The 19,934-nt window shown below is 34.8% G+C and overlaps 1 protein-coding gene across 1 annotated transcript; it reads left to right on the top strand.

Annotated features, from left to right (window-relative positions):
- The first annotated feature begins 6,706 nt into the window (after positions 1-6,706).
- On the top strand, positions 6,707-18,681 carry LOC110928852 (ATP-dependent DNA helicase Q-like 4A). Its single transcript, XM_022171897.2, has 26 exons — positions 6,707-6,918; positions 7,967-8,085; positions 8,157-8,336; positions 8,827-8,884; positions 8,947-9,360; positions 10,252-10,404; positions 10,491-10,618; positions 10,701-11,094; positions 11,786-11,917; positions 12,012-12,098; positions 12,184-12,311; positions 12,511-12,631; positions 12,725-12,876; positions 13,843-13,978; positions 14,070-14,193; positions 14,443-14,513; positions 14,591-14,659; positions 14,800-14,925; positions 15,012-15,170; positions 15,280-15,360; positions 15,441-15,602; positions 15,800-15,855; positions 16,433-16,571; positions 16,679-16,773; positions 17,026-17,103; positions 17,936-18,681. The coding sequence occupies exons 2-26, from the start codon at positions 8,081-8,083 to the stop codon at positions 18,399-18,401; spliced, it is 3,714 nt and encodes a 1,237-aa protein (XP_022027589.1). The 5' UTR covers positions 6,707-6,918; positions 7,967-8,080; the 3' UTR covers positions 18,402-18,681.
- The last annotated feature ends 1,253 nt before the right edge of the window (positions 18,682-19,934 follow it).

The raw sequence follows: 19,934 nt of genomic DNA, 5'->3' as shown, positions 1-19,934 counted from the left end.
TTGTTCAAACCTTAGACTTCCAATAACCTACACCGGGGTGAAACCTCCAAAAAATTAGCCGCTCATGGTGAACGAGACTTGATCAACGGCTGCTTGGAACTCGAATTGGATCATATTGAAGCTTGTGGGAGATGAACGATGAAGGTTGATGTTTGGATGAAGGATGTTGGTGGAAAGAAAGATGAGTGGATGATTAGGGTTTTGTGATGGATGATGATGGTGGAGTTGATGATGATTCGGGTGATGATGGGTGATAATGATGTTAGAGGTGGATTGGAAGTGATGATGGTGATGATATTAGGCTCCAAGAACAAGTTTCAAACTAAAAAACAAGTGTAACCCCCGTTTCTTGGTCAAAATTGATGTTATAAGTTATAACTCGTCCCCAACAACCCAAAACTCAATTTTCGCGAACCAAAGAAGTGAGGGGCGTCGCCGACGGCCCCTGGGCGTCCCCTGGAAGTGCCAAAATCACCTGACGGCTTAAACGGCTGTTTACGGACTAAATCTGCCCACAGACACTTCTAAGGGGCGTCGCCGACGGCCCCCTGGGCGTCGCCGACGGTGCCTATAAACCTCACCTTTTGTTTTCTTCATAACTTCTTCGTTTTAGCTCCGTTTTACTCATCGTTTTCACCCACGTACTCGTAATTCAGCCCTCTATCATGCCATCTTCCAATATATTCATTTTAAATCCATTAACATCCCCCAAAACACATCCAAACTTCGTGATTAACCCGGTTTTGTTCATTTCACATCCCCGGTTGATCCCGTTTGCTCCAGGTGGCCTGTAAAACTCCCAAAAAGCACCTTAAACTTCATTAAACATGCAAAACACAAATCTACTTAAAAGTAGGCTATTTGGAATAAAAAGTTAAGTAAAAACTCAAACTTAGACACAACTGAACACCGTTATTCGACCACGTATCAATTATTTAGGCGGAAGAGATAGGGCGGATATGTGTGCGAATGGTGATTTAGGGTAAATAAAGATTTCGACTGAATATAAAGTTCGCTTTTGCTACCGTTATTTTTTGGTAACAAATTTTGGTGACAATTGCCTTTTTGTGTAGTAGTGAGTCCTGACTCTTGATGCTGCTCTTAAAGGGTAATCTGCCACCAAGCACCACCATCTCTGTCCATCACCACCACTGCTCGATTTGTTGTCAGCGCTAGTCTAGACATCAGCAGCCACGGACCCCACTTGGCAGATATGTTTTTTGTCATAAGACACCCACCACTTTAAACTATGCCACTAATGACACTCAGTGTGACCGATAATGAGACCATCATTGTCATGAGAATAACAAATATGTGTGACCAAAAGTTAGAAGATGGCCACACATAAAATTACAAAAATCTTGTGAGTCTAGTTATAGTTTTTAGTCACACTTACAACAAATTCGTGTAACTTTATAATAGAACCAGTCACACTTATAGTAAATTATTGTGGTCGTTGTTACCCTTTAGCCACACTTAATGAATATAATGCTTGATTACAACAATCATTTTTATCACACTTAATTTTAATTGATGTGGCTAAACCAAACTTTTTAGTAAATATATGTGACTATAAAACATGAACAGTCACACTTAAATTAAATTCATGTGGCCATTGCTACATTTTAGACACACTAATGCTTTATTCCAACAAGAAAACTGAGTGCCCTTTAGCCACACTTTTAAGTTGCAACGGCCACACATAAGTGAATGTGGTCGTATGATACCTATGATGACTTGACCTTTGGTCACACTTGAGCCAGAAATAAAAGTGTGGCGAAAGGCATATTGCCACACTTTTTTATGTGGTTGTAAGCTTTTTTTACGTAATTGTTAATTTATATATATATATATATATATATATATATATATAAACAATACTGTTTTGATATATAGGTATGATTCATTTACAAAGTGTGTTTTTTTTTTTCTAAAAGTGTAAGAAGTGATCATTGCCCTTAGATTAGGGTAATTGATTAATGAGATTAAATGAGTGGTAAAATTGTAATATTTGTTTTAATTAAATTGATTGATTTCTTAGATTAAAGGTATAAAAATAAATTTAGTGTACCTTAATTTTAGGAACCCACATGCAACTTTCCCTATCTTTTTGAAATGTCAATAACTCTTTTATACCATAATAACAAGTGTTTTTTATCTTTAATATGAGTACCATATTGCTACATATATTAAAAAATTGTGTTGCAATAATTGATGGTATGTTTTATAGTTGAATGACCAGTTATGATGTGTTTTACGTATGGTGTGTTATACAATATAACACATCATGAAGAACCCGGCAAATTATAAAACACAGTGACATGGAAATACAAAGACATGTCATTTGTGAATAGTATAACACATCGTGATGAAACCAATACCTGATAAAACACAACGTCAATAATTACCCAAACACATCCCCTTCCTAAAACATAAACTACTATAACACATTGTGAATGAACTTGTAATTGATAAAACACACCGTCAAGAAATTGTTGGGGGGGGGGGGGGAGGGATATTCCACGGTCCTCCCAACCGCCGAGGTGATCCCACCTCGCAGACCGCCACCCAGCAAGCATGAGTCTGGGGGTAAATCCGCTACCGTGTGGGCATTGGTGTATTTAACAATACCCAAAAAGTGTTTAAAATGTGAGAAGGGTAAGAAGTGTTTTAAACCATTGGATATTTGATCTAATGGTTGAGATCAATAGGGTATAAAAATGTAAATTGTGTTTTAATTAGAGGGACCTTATGTAAAATTGAAGGGCAATAGTGTCTTTTTCAATGTTTGAAATATGGTAACCGTAACCTACACAACCAAAAACACCTACATTCATTCCTTTTTCCTTAAATATCGGAATTAATGATTCACCTTAATTGTAGGGAGGTCTTTGGTTGCATATTCTTCATACGTTATCATAAAGAGATCTATAATCAGATTCATGGCGTGGTGTTCTAAAACAACAGGATAAATTGACTATGATTCAAGTCATGGTGTTTTATCTGGAGACATTGTTCATGGCGTGGTGTTTTAAACATATATGATTCAAGTCATGGTGTTTTATCTGGAGACATTGTTCATGGCGTAGTGTTTTATCAATACAAAACATTCCCAGATTTTAAAACACCATGACTATGATTCAAGTCATGGTATTTTATCTGGAGACATTGTTCATGGTGTGGTGTTTTAAACATCTATGATTCAAGTCAAGGTGTTTTATATGGAGACATTGTATAATTAGATTCATGGTGTGGTGTTTTAAAACAACTGGATAAATTGACTATGATTCAAGTCATGGTGTTTTATCTAGAGACATTGTTCATGGCGTGGTGTTTTAAAAATCTAGAGACATTGACTATGATTCAAGTCATGGTGTTTTACCTGGAATCCAGAAAACATTGTATTGTGATTACATCCATGGTGTTTTAACATCTGGACAATCAATATGAAACATTCCCAGATTTTAAAACACCATGACTATGATTCAAGTCATGGTGTTTTATCTGGAATCCAAAAAACATTAAAACACCAATTCAAGATCGAAGCTGTATGTATATAACCCTTTAAAACACCAGAATCGAAGAAGGGCGCAAAAGTTAAACAACTGTATTGTCTCTAGCGATTTCATAAGACTTCTTGTATTTCTAATTGATGAAGAATGATACGTAGATAACAATCGTATTGGATCTTGCAAAAAAAATACAAAATTCGAATCAATCTCTAAACATTCTCATCGCCAGTTATTTTTTTCAGTTATATTGGAAATCAATTAATTGACAAGAATGTACAATTACTAATATACCCTTTTGAATTAATTAAGATGAGGGACACTTGTCATTCCCAAATTATTTCTTACACTTTTTACAAAAGATGGACTTTGTACATGATCCTATATATATATATATATATATATATATATATACTTTTGTGTGATTATGGAATTTGGAAATAGCACGACCAATATATGAATAAATCAATAAACATATTATATATAATAAATTATTATATAGGAAGGACACATGTTATAATAAATTAAAAGGGTTATAATAAATTATCAATAAACAAACGGAATATAAAAGATATAAAAAGTGAAAAGGAGCTTTAACCAAAATCTGTCTTATGTGCATCTCCTTTACAGAACAACTAGAGAGAGAGTGAAATATACAGAAAATTTAGAGAGAGAGAGCCTAGACAGATAGAGAAAGAGAGAGAGAGAGAGAGCCAAGAGAACGACGACTCCCATAAAAATGCTTCCGGCGAACTAAGAATCCAACGGTTCCAATCAAAGAGGACGACGGCTCCGATCTAATGGCGGTTCTGGTGAACCTTCTGGCGAACGTGAATGGTTCCGCTCGACGGCTCCGACGATGATGATTCAAGAAAACAAAGCAAAAAGGAACTTCGGTAAAAAACTTGTTTTTTATAGATCTGATTGTAAAATACTTGTTCCATTGAGTTTTTTTTTGTACCTGATTAGTGACAAATTCAGGTGTCCTTATGATAAAATCATATTCTTCCATTGACCGGAGGTGTGCGGTGGGTGGTGGTGGCCGGAGGTGTGCGGCGGGTGGTGGAATATCTTTTTTTTTTGAACGGTGGTGGTGGAATATATGGGTTAAAGCTTGTTTCAGACTTGACTGTAAAAGTTGGTTTAAATATTGTTCAATTTTTTTTTGAATGGTGATGGGTCAATGGGGTTGAATGTAAAAGTTGTATATAGAAACTTGTTCCATTGACTTGATAGTTGGTTTATAGAAAATTGGAATAAACTTTAAAACTTGACTGAAATGACAGCTAATTTATGGGAAAAAAGCAAAAAAAGTTGACCTTTTTAGTGTATTTAACAATACCCTTCTGTATTATACTAAATCACTTATGCAACAATTTATAAAAAATAACTATGATTTTGAATATTAAGCAAAATGACAATTATAGCAAAATACTGTATCCACACATTTTGTTTGTTGATAAGTGTACACTCGTATTTTCAACATAATATACATGCACAATTTAATTTAAGATGATGTTATCATTTCGTCTTGACGTTATGAAATGTTTTGGATCAATTGGTAAAGCTTTTTGAAGTAGAAATTTGTATTTCATTCGCCCAAAGGTTTAGAGAATCATGAAAGTTTATATGGATGCTTTCTATATGATCATTCAAAGAATATATAATTTTACCAAGGCATATGTATTCTCTTTATTATATATAAAAGTATTATTATTTTAGGCATTATACCAAGAAAACATGTACTTTTATGAAATTATCTGGAAGTAACCATCAATAACTGTTGAAGAATAATATGCCTTTAATATTGATATAAAACTTAACAATAAAGTGACAAAATTGTTCCCGAGGTTTGAACATTTTTATCTGTTATATTCAAGATATATTTTTTTATAACTTGACCCCTAAGGTTTGAACTTTATTGTCATTTCCATCCAAATGACTAGACCAGCTAAAATATATCGTTAAACCAAGGACAATTTTGGTAATTTCCACCTTAGGGATGATTTTGGGAATTTACCAATTTTTTCTTTTGTTTTTTTATTTTATGTTTTATATGTAAATAAAAATAAAAAAATAAAATATAATATATTTGTAGTTTATATTTACTTTTATTGTTTATATGCGTATATATTATATTTATAGTTATTTTTATTGTTTTTTGTTAATTTAAGATAAAGAAGAAAATATAATTAAAATAAAAAACAATAGAATAAAGGGGTAAATTGTCAAAATAGTTCTTGAGAATGTGAATTGTCAAAATCGTACCTGATTTAACGATATATTTTAGGGTTAGCTATTTTAATGGAAGTAACAATAAAGGTCAAACCTCAAGGGACCACTTACAAATAATTCTTATTTTGGATGTAACAGGTAAAAGTGCCCAAACCTCATGAACAATTTTGGCATTTTACTCTGCTTATTTGTCTTTTTACAACTTATTCAAAAGAGTGCATCGTCCTGATCATGGTTTGATCATATGTGGACAATGTTATGTTTATAAGCGAGTGGTGTTATTCCGATATGGTTAATTTCACTAGGTTCCTCTGATGCTTCTCTGTGACTTCGGGCCTCAAAGTAAAGTGTTTTTGTGATAATGATTTATCGCAATAAAAAAGTATATGTGTTACCAAAATTGATTAGGACATAGAGTCTGCATTCGTGCCCTAACACTCGTCCTATGGGTGTGGGATGGTGTTCCCGTGGCCTTGCAAGTGCCATACCAAGGTTTCAACCTGCAACTACCTTTGTTCTTCACTGCATGCATCACCAAGTGATGCTTCAACCATGCATTAGGACACACTAAGGGGGCTGTATACCGTGACGTAGTGTTCCCGACGACACCATTCTTCCACCTTAGCCCCTAACAAAGCAACAACAAATATTCTTAGGCTACCGTTACAACTATAAATATCAGTTATATGAAAGTTTTAATAGCTACACATCTAGCCCGATTATATATCGGATCATATTCGTAATAAGTTAAATTAAACGTATTTTATTCCTATGAGATTTCCTTTCACATGACATAAGTTGAAATGAAATTGTCATGTTTCTATTTTAATTTTTAACCGAATTGGGGAAAGGAGGTATCATAATTAAAACGTGACATCAAACCTCTCCAACTGGAACATTGTTGTAAAAATAAAAACATTCATAAATCCCAATTAAAATTAAAATTAACCTCTACAATTTACAATACCTTCATTAAATTCCACGGTAAAGCTTCCAAATTACACAATTTAGCGAATATCGCGCACAAATATCCCGCCATTTCACAGACCCCTTCGATTTCAAACACACACACACACATCTCCACCAGCCACCGCCACCACCACCACCACCGTCGCCGCCGCTGGACTACCGTCATCTTACTGAACCTTTCATCGGCCAATTTGATATTACATCGGTTAGTTTGTCTCTCTAATCCTATATATAATATGTTAGGTTGGTACGGTTGCTTCAATTTCCCCAAATTTATGTTTAATTAGGGCTTCCATGCTGGTTTTGTGGCTTCATATGTAAATGTGTGTGTAAAACTTAAAAAAATATCCCTGACCAGTAAATGTTCTTTGTTTTAGGTCATAGATACTTGTTATGTATCGATTTAGATGTTAAATCGGGTACTTTAATTGGTGTAAGTTATCAATGAAGAAATTAGGATTGATGGAGTTGATAGGGCTAAAGTTTTGGTGATTTAATATGAATGTACTTGAGGTTAGGGGTTGTTTGACAACATCTGAATGGTTAAGTGCTGAACCAGTAAAAGGACTGAACCATTAAGTGCTGAACCAGTAAGAGGTCTGAACCATTAAGAGCCTATATAATGCTTAATCATTCAGAGGCAAATGTCTGACCAATTCAGATTAGTGGTCTTAACCATTCAGACTCTGTATAAATCTGAACCATTCAGAGGCAAATGTCTAAACCATTCAGACATCTGCTCGTGAAACTAACAGTCTGAACCATTAAGTGCTGAACCAGTAAGAGGTCTAAACCATTAAGAGCCTCATTAAGAGGTAAACAAACAGCCCCTTATTGTTTTATTTGAATAAGTTTTATCAAAATTCGGAGGCCGAAATCACTAATGTATTATCATAAACTGTATTTGGCTCTGGCTTAATTTGTTTTCAACATCAGTCAGTTTATGGAGAGCGCAACCATATGGCAATGCTCGCATATGTTAAGTTAGTTAAATCTCTGTGGCTGCTTTTGCTTTCAAATTGCTAGTTTCTTGAAGTTAAATCTTGTTATATGCAGTTTGAGTATCTAGATTGTCTATCAACTGGCTACTTCTATTTACATTGATGCTAGTTGGATGTGTAAAGTTTTAACCTCTAAGTAGACTTTGAGGAAAATCACACCATTTATACACATGCTTGCGTTGTTTTTTTGCTTATGTGTGTTGTGTTTAATACTTTAATGTTATGTATGTCATCTATGCTGTGTTTTTGTAGAGATCTTTCGCAATTGGCGTCAAAGGTTGTTTTTATGCTTCTTGTGTTGATTGACAAGATGGTGGAACTTTTTTGTTAGTAGCTGATCATGCTAGCAACTGACAGGCAAAGCACATGAGGTAAGAACTATACTTTCTTTAATATCTGTCTTTTTTCCGTTTTTTATTGTTTCCTGTTTATTGAATTTTAGTGGAAGCAATTTTGGTGGTGGTTCTAAACATGTGGACAAGGTGACGAAAAATAATTGGTCTCAACATGCCGAAACCCATAATAATTTTTCGAACCAAGATAAATTTTTGAAATCCAATTTTCTTTACTCTCTGCCAACACAAAAACCGTGTGTTGAAGGAGCAATGGCAGCATCTTTAAGGTATGTTTTCTGCTGTTAACGCATTATATTTGTTGCATATGTTAGGTTTTGTTGGGACTTCTGCGCTATCTTAATTTGATGCTCTACATATATTCACAGAAACATGTCTCTAGCTCAGCTTTATCCTGAGCACTTTCATGTAGATTTGTACACTTTATCCCCACTTCATTTCGCTTCAAATGGTTTTTGTTATTGCCTTATCGGTTAATACTTTGGTCTTTTCATACCCAACTTTTGTTTACTATTTTGATAATCTGCACATCGTCTTGGTGCTGTAATCCATCTGTTTCACATATTTGTTTGTTTCATGAGGTATTTAAATGCATATACTCATCACCCCTTTAGAAAGCCGAGCATTTAATCTATTCTAGGATGTTTTTCTTTTTTCATTTCAACTACTTCTTTGGTATCTCCTAGTAGTTAGCATGTGTCCAGGCTAGCGAAGTTTTTATCAGAGTCCGGAACTTTACTTTTTATACCTTTATTGCAGATCGTTGTCTTGCCAGTTTCAAAATGCTACGAACTCACAGAGTCCACTAGCTGAAAAGGTAACACATATTTTCAAAATTAACATGTTTTCAATACTAATTCCTTTACGCTTTTTTGTCAGGCGTGGCAAGCATTTTCCAACCTTAAATTGTCTTCTAGAAACTATATTAAACCTGGTAAAAGCCGGCCAGTAGCTAATAATAATGGCGGTACTGCCTTTTTTCAAGATGTTAGAAGACCTACCCAACAATACTTCTCTGATGTAAATAACAAAAAAATGGGGCAAAATCAAGCAGATCATTCCAATGAGATCAATAATATTCAGCACAGTGAGCCCAGGCCTATGGCCAATCGGTTTGCAGCAGCTTCCACTTATGCATCGAGTTCTAGTGGTGCTGGTTATAGAAACATGAACAGCTCATACAGCAATGCCACAAATTCAGGCCACTGTTACACCACAAATGCAAGTCACTTCAAAGGATTTGAGGAGACTGATGCTCGTGGTATTGATGACGATGATGATGATATTCTCCTGGTAAGGCGTGCTACTATTTTAATAATTTCAGAATTGGACAGTTTTTTTGGTTCAATTCTATCTTAGTTGTAAATATTGTAAGTGTTAATTATGAAACCAGCCATAAAACAGCCTAAACATGTTTAAAACTTCTAAATATGGTATAGTTATACTGTGAGTCTTGTTTAAAAAAGCCCTCACATTTAACCGTTTTGTGCTTAGGTTCGAGGTTCACCATTTGTGCCTTGAGTGCGCCTTGTGCCTCGACTATCCAAAATATTATTACAATAATAATCTTAACTTTGAATAGATATATAGAACTATTTTGTTACGATCGAAATAGATTTTAGCTGAGTTTAGAAGTTCAGGGACTGGAAAGGTAAAAGTGTCGATTCTTTTGTAATATGGGCTAGTTCTGTAATTAGCTCATTCTTGTGGTATCAAGTTGTAAAATAGTCCGTTAGTCGTAAACTTTGTTAGTTAGGGCTATATGTAATCAGTTGAAAGAATGAATGAGATAGCTAAGACTTGACGAGTTTCTCTCTCTGTTTTCTCTCTCTAAAATTGTTTGCTATCATATTTATGAGGTTGTATGCATTAAAAACAAACGTTGAGACACTCTTAGGCCATTTGTTTGGTTCTGTTTTGGCTAATTCTCTGGTTTTATCTGTTTGAGATAAAACCGTAAAAGTTAAAATACAACTCAAATTGGCCCATATGTAAGTAAATGAGGCGAAATTGCCTTCTATATCACCTACTATATAGCTAACTCAAATTGGCCCCTGTAAGTCTACTTGTCTATCCAGATCACTCTTAAATAACAGAAAATAAAATTGAATTTTTGAGTGATTGTTCACATTTGATCTATCTTATAGTAGCTTTCTTTTATCATCACGTAACTTCAAATTTCAGAATCTTGATGTGGATCAAATAGTATCCCAACACTATCAATCAGCTGGCACACCGCAGTCATCAGTCACTCCAGCTATAATCAATAACACTGCAAGACATGACGGCACAAGTTTGCCTCCAGAACTGTGTGTCGACTGCACTCATGGTTTTAAGGCAAGTTACTTACTCTAACCATGGAATATTTAATATCATGTTAGTTTTGTGGCATACGTTATGAATAACTTCTGAAACTGTTTCAGTTAGGACTTTGTCCTGAAGCTTCAGACCATTTGCAAATAATGAAGGACATGCTCATTTCCATATCAAATGATCTGCTTGACAACGTTGACCTGAATTCCGGTCAAATAGAAAAGCTGCGTCAAGATAGGTACCCTGATATTTAGTTGCATCTGAATTTACAAGATTACCAGACCTGTTATCTGATATTTGTTTGGATGCTTTAATCATAGGTTAATGTTGAATAAACAAATTCAACAGCTTGAGAAATATCTCCAGTCTCGTTCAGTTAACGACACAGGATCCAAATCAAACTTTGCTTCTACGCAAACTACCGTCACCAGAGCTTTTCAATACGAAAGTCCTCCAACACTTGCTTCTAGGGTTGATCCCATCAGACTTGATAATCAGTTTTACACGAATAACGAGATAGACGGGTCTAATAGATGGAATTCACCATCAGTATCATATTCATATTCCTCAGCTGGTAATAATAATATTAGTATATCTTCAGCTCCTGTGGAGAGAGAACCGTACATCCCAAAGTATGTGGAAGTCAATTATATTGAAGGTTCAAATGACAAAAAGTGGAGTAAACGCGATTTCCCATGGACCAAAGAGTTGGAGGTATGTGGTCCTGATCTGGAACCGTAATTTGATATTATTTGAATTAATAACCGCTGAACCGGACCATAGCATTGGCTCACAGCCGGTTGGGCCCAAATTGGACCTCAAACCAGACCGAGACTACCCGTTCTGGTTTGGTGCATTGTGGTTCGGGTTTGGTAGTCCTAAGTAAGCAATTAGTGCGGTAAAATATCGGATATCGGTCAAGGATCGATATTTGAGATATAGGTTACGTGGTGGGATATCGGTTATCTTAATATCATGTAGAATTGATATGTAAAGCAATTTAACACTAACAATTCAGTATACTCTCCTACCATTCACAAATTAACCTCTTGCAACTTACAAAACACTAACAATTCTAGCAAGTGAAAACTGATTAAGACTTAAAACACCAACATTTAACATTAACAATTAACAATTAAAACTTAAAACACTAATAGTAGCAATAAGAAGAAAGACGAATGGTAGAACTAAGAAGAAAGGTATAGATAAATAGCAGTGATATATCGGTCAATATCGCCGATAATATCATAATATCGATATTCTGACCGATATTTTACATGGGGGCTGATAACCGATATATCACCGATATGAACTGCATACTAGTATTTTGTCCAGAGTTTCACTTACTTCTTTACGGACATATAGCTATGTTTTTGGGTGATAACTGTTTCTTGGTTCACCTCAGGATAACAACAAGAAGGTGTTTGGTAATCACTCATTCCGACCTAATCAAAGAGAGGTGATTAACGCAACAATGAGTGGACATGATGTTTTTGTTTTAATGCCAACTGGAGGTGGAAAAAGCTTGACATATCAGGTGATTTTTGCTAATTGATTTTCTATAATCGTTTCATCTTTTTACTTCTGGAATTTAGATTTATTTGTTTTGAACGATGCTGGCTTTATTGTAGTTGCCTGCTTTTATCAGTCCTGGTATAACATTGGTAATCTCACCACTTGTTTCACTGATCCAAGATCAAATAATGCATCTCTTGCAGGTATGCATTTGAATTTTTTTTTTCTGTAAACATTTACTAATCATCTGGATTGGGTAACTTTATTATCTTTTTGGTTACAATTTAGGCAAACATTCCTGCTGCTTACTTAAGTGCAAATATGGAATGGCCCGAGCAACAAGGGATTCTAAGAGATCTTTGCTCAGAGCACTGTATTTATAAGCTGCTATATGTCACCCCAGAGAAAGTGGCAAAGTGAGCTCTTATTATGTTCTATGGTGTTTACTTTAGATTGATTATACAGAGCAAAATAAACTGAACAATCTTACAACTGTAAGCAAGTCTAACATAAAAGAAAAGCATAAAAATAGATATAGTCTAAAGTTCCTTATGATATATCTACCATCCTACTGCTACATTTCTAACTAATAAATCAACTCGTACGTGAGTGCAGAAGTGATTTTTTGCTGCGCCAATTGGAAAACCTACATGCACGAGAATTGCTAGATAGAATTGTCATTGATGAAGCACATTGTGTGAGCCAATGGGGGCATGATTTCAGACCAGATTATCAGGTGACACCTTCATCTGCTTTATTTTACTCACATTGTACATTTGTACCAAGTTTTGGAATGTTTTAGGTTTTTAAACAAGGGTACTATGTACAGGGTCTTGGTATCTTGAAGCAAAAATTTCCAAAAATACCAGTTTTGGCGTTAACTGCAACTGCTACAGCCAGCGTTAAGGAAGATGTTGTGCAGGCTCTTGGTCTCGTTGATTGTATTATTTTTAGGCAGAGTTTTAACCGTCCAAACCTAAGGTATGATTCAAGTCTAGATATTGTATTCTCATGAAGCCAGTACTATGGTGGTACCTTAACCCATTTATAGGGCCATTTTTGTTATGTTATATTTCCAAAGGGTGAAAGCAGTTAAATGAAAAGATTTAACTAAAAAAGGGATGGGGAAAATTGGTTGAGCGAGTCAAACAGGTCATTCACAAGGTATTAAAGTGCACAGAACCTCCTAAGTCGTTTTTACTGTTTATTAAAAGAAGAGGCAATTTCATATATACCCCTACAAACTTGCAAAAATATCATATATTCCCCTGCAAAATTATAAATATCATATCTACCCTTACAAAATAGTTGAAATATCATATATACCCAATTCATTAAAAAGAATTTAACAAAAGACAGTTTTACCCTTATTTTCTAAAACTTTGGAATCTCGTATATGACCTTTAACTTCAAATATTATATTTACTCATTTCTAGGTTAATTTATTTAGCTTAAATATTATATATATGGAGAATACTGTTGTTTATCGAAAAAAAAAAATAAAAACGAGTAAAAACAAAATTTAAGCTTAAAATGTGTTAATCTAAAAATATGAAGTTAAAAGATGAGCATATATGAACACTTGGAAGTTAAAAAGTAAGGGTAAAATGATTATTTATTAGAATGTTTTTAATAAATTGGGTATATTTGATATTTTACCTATTTTGTAAGGGCATATATGATATTTCTAGCTTTGGTTGGGTATATATGAGAATTTTCAAGTTTGTAAGCGTATATATGAAAGTAATTCCTAAAAGAACTGTATATATTTGTTTTGTAGTAATATAGATTTTGGAGTCAGATTTATTATTTAATGTTATAGTAATTTATAGAATACAAAAGACTTGTGGGTCGGCCCAACCTGACCTTGCAATTTTGGCCCGTTAACCCACCATTTCTGCCCTTATTGTACAATGTGTTAACTTTCTAATTATGCTAATATTGCAGATTTTCGGTTATCCCTAAAACGAAAAAATGTCTGGAGGATATTGACAAGTTTATCAGGGGCACTCATTTTGATCAATGTGGAATCATCTATTGTCTATCAAGGATGGACTGTGAAAAAGTGGCTGAGAAGTTGAAGGTTTTGTGTTCTATATGATTTCTTTTTTACTGATGGAAATTTTAGGATGTCAATTGTAGCTTCTCATGTGGAGAGATGCTTTCTTTTGCAGGAGTATGGGCACAAAGCAGCATTTTACCATGCTTCAATGGACCCTGAGCTGCGTGCATCAGTTCAAAAGCAGTGGAGTAAAGATGAAATTAATGTAATATGTGCAACCGTGGCGTTTGGAATGGGTATGATTCAACTTCTAGTTACTACTTACTCGTCAAATGAATAATTGAGGTGGAAAAATGGATGGGCTAGGTAAACGATCAATATGTACTGTTCATTGGTACATGTAAACGGGTAGGGTCAGATTGTTCAGAAATCTTTTTTGCTTCATTTTGAAGTTAATTACAAATAATTAGCTTGTCAACTACCCTTAGCGGACACATTCATATTTAATGGATCAAATATGTCATTATGTCATCTCTAAATTTCAGGGATCAACAAACCGGATGTTCGATTCGTCATTCATCATTCTCTTCCTAAATCAATCGAGGGCTACCACCAGGTATTCTGTTTTTTTTTTTTTATTTCAGTTGCTTTTTAAGTTGATCATGAGCTAAATACTCTGTAACTGTATTGTAGGAGTGTGGACGGGCAGGTAGAGATGGTCAGATTGCTTCTTGTGTGTTGTATTACAGTTATAGCGATTATGTAAGTTATATCTGAACACAACATTTGCTTGTTGATTTTATATTTAGTTTTAGAGTCTAAATTCAGCTTTCAGTTATTTGGTTAGGATATTTAAATTTCTGTATGTTCTATTAACAACGGGCAAATTTTTTGTTTTGAAGATACGGGTCAAGTATATGCTTAGCTATGGGGCTGCAGAGCAAACCCCCTTCACATATGGACAACCTCGTACCAGTTCCACAAATTCGGGAAGGCTAGAAACAAATTCTGAAAACCTTTTACGAATGGTTATAGCCATTCCTCTTCTAACTTCTATTATATTACAATCGTATTTGTACATCAACTTATGGAAAATAAACACTGTCTTTCACAGGTTAGTTACTGCGAAAATGACATTGACTGCAGACGATTTTTACAACTTGTTCATTTTGGCGAAAAGTTCGATTGTTCTAATTGCAAAAAAACATGTGACAATTGTTCGAACACTCGAACCCTTGTGGACAAAGATGTCACTATGATAGCAAAACAACTGGTCAGGATCATATGTAGTTTTATCTTCCTACAACATGTTTTATTGTACTATTTTTTTTGTTTGATGTCGTAAGAGTTTAAGTAACCTGAATCAACCTATTCATTTGCAGGTTGAGTTAGTGAAATCATGCAAACAACAATTCTCATCATCTCACATCTTGGATGTCTTCAGAGGTTCCATGAGCCAAATTGTAATACTCACTACTGGTATTGTACTTTATTTTCACGTGTTTATAACCATCTTGTTAACTATATACTTTGGAAAATGCAGGTTAAAAGGAACAAGCACAATTTGTTAAGTTTACATGGTGCTGGAAAACATATTGCTAAGGGAGAAGCCTCACGTGTTCTACGTCATCTTGTTGTTGAAGAGATTCTTGTGGAGGATGTAAAGAAAAGTGATCTCTATGGATCCACATCATCAGTTTTAAAAGTAAGTTCTTTTTTTATATAAAAGTAACATTAAATATTTGCTTAGCTTTTAATGGGTTGTATTCTGTGCAATACATCTCTGTTCACTGTTTTGTTTTCTATTATGTTTATTTAATATGTATAGCTGCTTCTATATCATTAGGTTCTCATGTGCCTATGATGTTGTGTTTTTTGCTTTTTGTTATGTGTTGTTTATAGGTAAATGAACAAAAGGCTTTTACTCTACTTGCTGGTCGGCAGACCATAACCTTAAGGTCCGTCTCTTTCATTCACACTCCCGACGTTTTTAAATTTATTTAACCATCTGTGAAAATTACAAAAGTCAAAAACAATGTCGTCGAAATTGTGGACTTTTCTGTCTGTTTTTAGCAACTGTCAAGCAAAACTTTACGATTTATCTGGACAGGTGGCAAGACGGGTTGCGGATTGGGTAATAATTTTTGAGTACGTCATGCGTTGTGTCGATTAGGCTTTGAGTACTTGGCAAAACACTTTTTATCAATTTTTTTATAGTGTCAAAATATCTAAAAGTTATATTATTTTAACAATATTCTAGTTTTTTTCTAATAAAAACAATTTAGGATGTTTTATGCATTAAGACCTTTTCTTATTTTAACAATATTCTAGTTTTTTTTCTAATAAAAACAATTTAGGATGTTTTATGCATTAAGACCTTTTTTAAGTGACTTTCGACCCATTTCATTTTTCTAAGGCAGCTTAAACCCGTTAAGTGATACATGTTACGAAACTGCGATCTCTACTATTGTTATACAATGAAAATCAGTCAACAATGCAACCATTTCTCATGGTTGTGGTTCGGTTAACATGTAGATTCCCTTCTACTGCTAAAGCATCCAAAACTTATACAAGCGATGCAACCCCAGCAAAAGGCCCTCTAACATCATCAAAGAAAACTCCGGTACAAGTATATACTCCTGCTTCTGCTCAACCTCAATCAACAGTAGACTCGGTAAGTTGATTTTGGTGCCAAAGTTTTCCTTATAAAACATTATATCTATCTGTAAATTTCCTAAAAAAAAAAACTCTTTTAACTATTTTATGTTTATGTTTTTACAGGGTCTTTCAGCCAAGTTATTTCCGGCTTTGCGAATTCTTCGAAGAAATCTTGTTAAGGCATCAGATACTGGTGTCTGCGCACACCACATATTTGCGTAAGTTTACATTTCATACTTATTAATCCCCTTTATGTGCTAACAGAAGTGGCCCTAAGCATAGATTTTAGATTTTATCGTAATTCGATCATGATTTTGTACTATAAAGTAGTTTTAATAACTAAGGAACTATCTTCATAGTCAACCTAAGCATAGATTTTAGATTTTATCGTAATTCGATCATGATTTTGTACTATAAAGTAGTTTTAATAACTAAGGAACTATCTTCATAGTCAACTGTTCTTGATTTAGGGACACAACACTGCACGATATCTGCAAAAGGATGCCCAGAAATAAAGAAGAACTTCTTGAAGTCAACGGCATTGGCAAGTAAGTTTTTTTGTAATTCTAATTAGAAGGGGTGATTTTGTCCTATTTGCATATGGGCTGTTTGATTTGGTTTAGGGTTGTTCACAGTCTGGTTTGACCAGTTTTAATTAGAGATGCGCAAATCCGGTTTTTATAATACCCTGGAACCGGGTAGGAACCGAGTGCGGGTTTGGTCAACAAAGTCAAGAACTGGGTAGGGTAGGAACCGGTTCCGGGTACATTTGTGTTTTTGGCCGGATTTTTTTTCCGGGTTTTGGCCGGTTTGGGTTCGGGTTTTGACCAGGTAGAGGTGGAACTGGGTCTGGTGGTTCCGGTTTGGTTCCTTTTTCTAACCCGTGTCTGGAAGTGTACCCGCGGGTCGGGTAGGGCATTTTGTGCATCTCTAGTTTTGATGTAATTTGTGGGTCGAACTGCTAGCTTGGTTTTGAAAACAACAAACCAAACTAGCAGGGTTTGGTGGATCATCCGGTTTTAGCGATTTGATGATTTGAATCGACTTTTCTTTAAAATCTAAAGTTTGTCTTATATATTCCACAATAATATAGATGGTTCAGGTTTATAATACATAAACAAATTTGTATATTCCCAAAAAAGGGCTAACCAGTTGGTTCAAAATTTTAAACTGTTGGCTGAATTGTAAAACCATCAAACCGCCAACCGAACCACATGAATCTTCCAAACCAGTCGACTTGCTTAATGAAAATCGCTCAAAAGTACATACGGTTTTCTAAATCGATTTTTAAAGATCTTGATTATTGTTGTACTTGCAATCATAATTGAAACCTTGTAACTAGAAAATTGACAAAAAAAAATGCAAATTCTGATGGCACAGGGCGAAAGTAAGCAAGTATGGGGATAAAGTTTTGGAGGTCATTGAAGCTACCATAAAAGAACACTATGGTGTAACCCGGCCCGATGATATAGAAAATAAACGTAACACGTATATGAACATCGATTCATATGCTTTCGAGGGGCGGCATTCTTTGACAGGTGGCAATGGCAGCAGTGCCAATAGTTCTGATTCTGCAAAGAGAAGAAGAAACACAGTTATAAATACATATGATGCATCAAGAGACGACGATGATTTTGTTGATGATTTCGTTGCAAGCACTGCACGTTCAAAGAAGAGGGTAGTGGAGAAACCGAATCCGAATCCGATCGCTGACCCTGTTGACTATTTTGATGAAATACCCGATGAAGTTCTTGACTTCTGTGATTCTTTTGATAATGTGGGGACAAATGTTTCAAGTCAAAAGGCGGAACAGAATACCGGGGGACGAGTACTACCTTCTTGGTGAAATGTTCATGTGGTTTCTGCGCAAATGTTGACCCGAACCATGATAGAAGACTATGTGAACCTGCATTCAAGGCCTCAGAAAAAAGTTTTATCAGTTCGTGTAGGAATTTTGTACAGTTGATCATGCCATTCTATTTAAGAAATGTGTTCTACTTGTAATGGGTCGTGGGTCGGGTTTGGTGGGGTCATATTTATGTTGTAAATTCAGTGGTAATCAGTTTCCTTCTTTGAATGACATTTTATGATGGAAACGGAACCAAGTAATACAAAGGGGTAACAACTAAACGGTCTAGTGGTTCTGTCAACTGTTGTAGTTGAGCATATGTTGACTAAGTCAACGGGAGTAAACATGGTCATATATAGTTAGATGCAATGTCAAACCAGTCCAAACCGGCCGGTTGTACCGGTTGAACTGTCCGGTAGAACCGGTTAAACCGCTCGGTACACCCAGTTGAACCGTTTATGAGCCAAATCCGGTACAGTATAAAATCCGAATTTTAAAACATTGGTTAGATGAGCTTTTGGACGATCGATACTTAATTTGACGAAGATTCAAGAACTTAAAAACTTGTGTATATTTACGGTAGTTTGTCTTGTTTATGTAGCCCTCCATATGACAATGACTATTCAGTTCGAAATTTGAAGCATAATTATATCTTTTTATGTGTGTTACTACACTTGTTATTTACATCACATTACATAGGTATTGGTTTCGAGTAAATTATAGTTATTTTCCTTAGGTGAACAACATCACCCATTTAGTTTAATAGTTCTGGGTCAAGTTATTATACAAAGGCTTCTAATTGTAAGAAGTGTAAGAAGGATTTATAGAGTGACAAGTGAAAGGATTTATTGGTGGTGGTGGATGTTTAAGGTTTTTTTTTTTTTTTTTTTTTTTTTTTTTTTTTTTTTTTAAGTGTGTTTTTTTTGTGTAGTGGGTTCTTTTAGGTTATTGGACACTTGTCACTCTATAAATCCTTCTTACAATTAGGATCCTTTGTATTTGATCCTAATCCTAATAGTTCTAATTTGGTTTTTTAGTACTTGGGTGTTAAAATAACATTTTTAAGTTAAAATAACTCTTTCGTTTCAATAAAGCCTAGACTTCTATCATCGATTTTTTTTTTTTTTTTGTAAGCCTACACTTCTGACACCGATTTTTTTTTTGTTATTTTCTTTAATTGACATTAACGCTGCTGAAGTTAAATATATATTAAACAATAGACCTTGTATATTTCTCAAAGAGGGTTTTTTCCTATATTTATTGGGGTTTCTCCTAAATTGATGTATAGGTAGTATGCCTAGTGGAGATGGATATGATCGGGTGGTTCCGCTGGTGACACGATGATAATCAAGTGGTCCGTCAGTGATCCAAATTTACCATTAAAAAAAAGACCTAGTATTTAAAACTAGTTTCCTACTCACTTTCTAGTTAACCATCGGTTTTGAATCGTCTTCATCGGAAAATCACATATCAGAACTAAGGGGAGGGATCTCAGTTGATTGAATGGGTTTGAATCGCCTCCAAGCTCAA

This window comes from Helianthus annuus, chromosome 3, assembly GCF_002127325.2.
Source record: "Helianthus annuus cultivar XRQ/B chromosome 3, HanXRQr2.0-SUNRISE, whole genome shotgun sequence".
In the NCBI taxonomy this organism is placed as follows: Eukaryota; Viridiplantae; Streptophyta; class Magnoliopsida; order Asterales; family Asteraceae; genus Helianthus; species Helianthus annuus.
This window is presented reverse-complemented; position numbering and strand designations above follow the sequence as displayed.

Excerpts from the sequence above, each read along its gene's own strand:
- LOC110928852 (XM_022171897.2), top strand. Across the intron at positions 13,979-14,069 it reads AAGTGGCTGAGAAGTTGAAG|GAGTATGGGCACAAAGCAGC; the intron begins GTTTTGTGTTCT and ends TTTCTTTTGCAG. Across the intron at positions 15,361-15,440 it reads GAGGTTCCATGAGCCAAATT|GTTAAAAGGAACAAGCACAA; the intron begins GTAATACTCACT and ends TGGAAAATGCAG.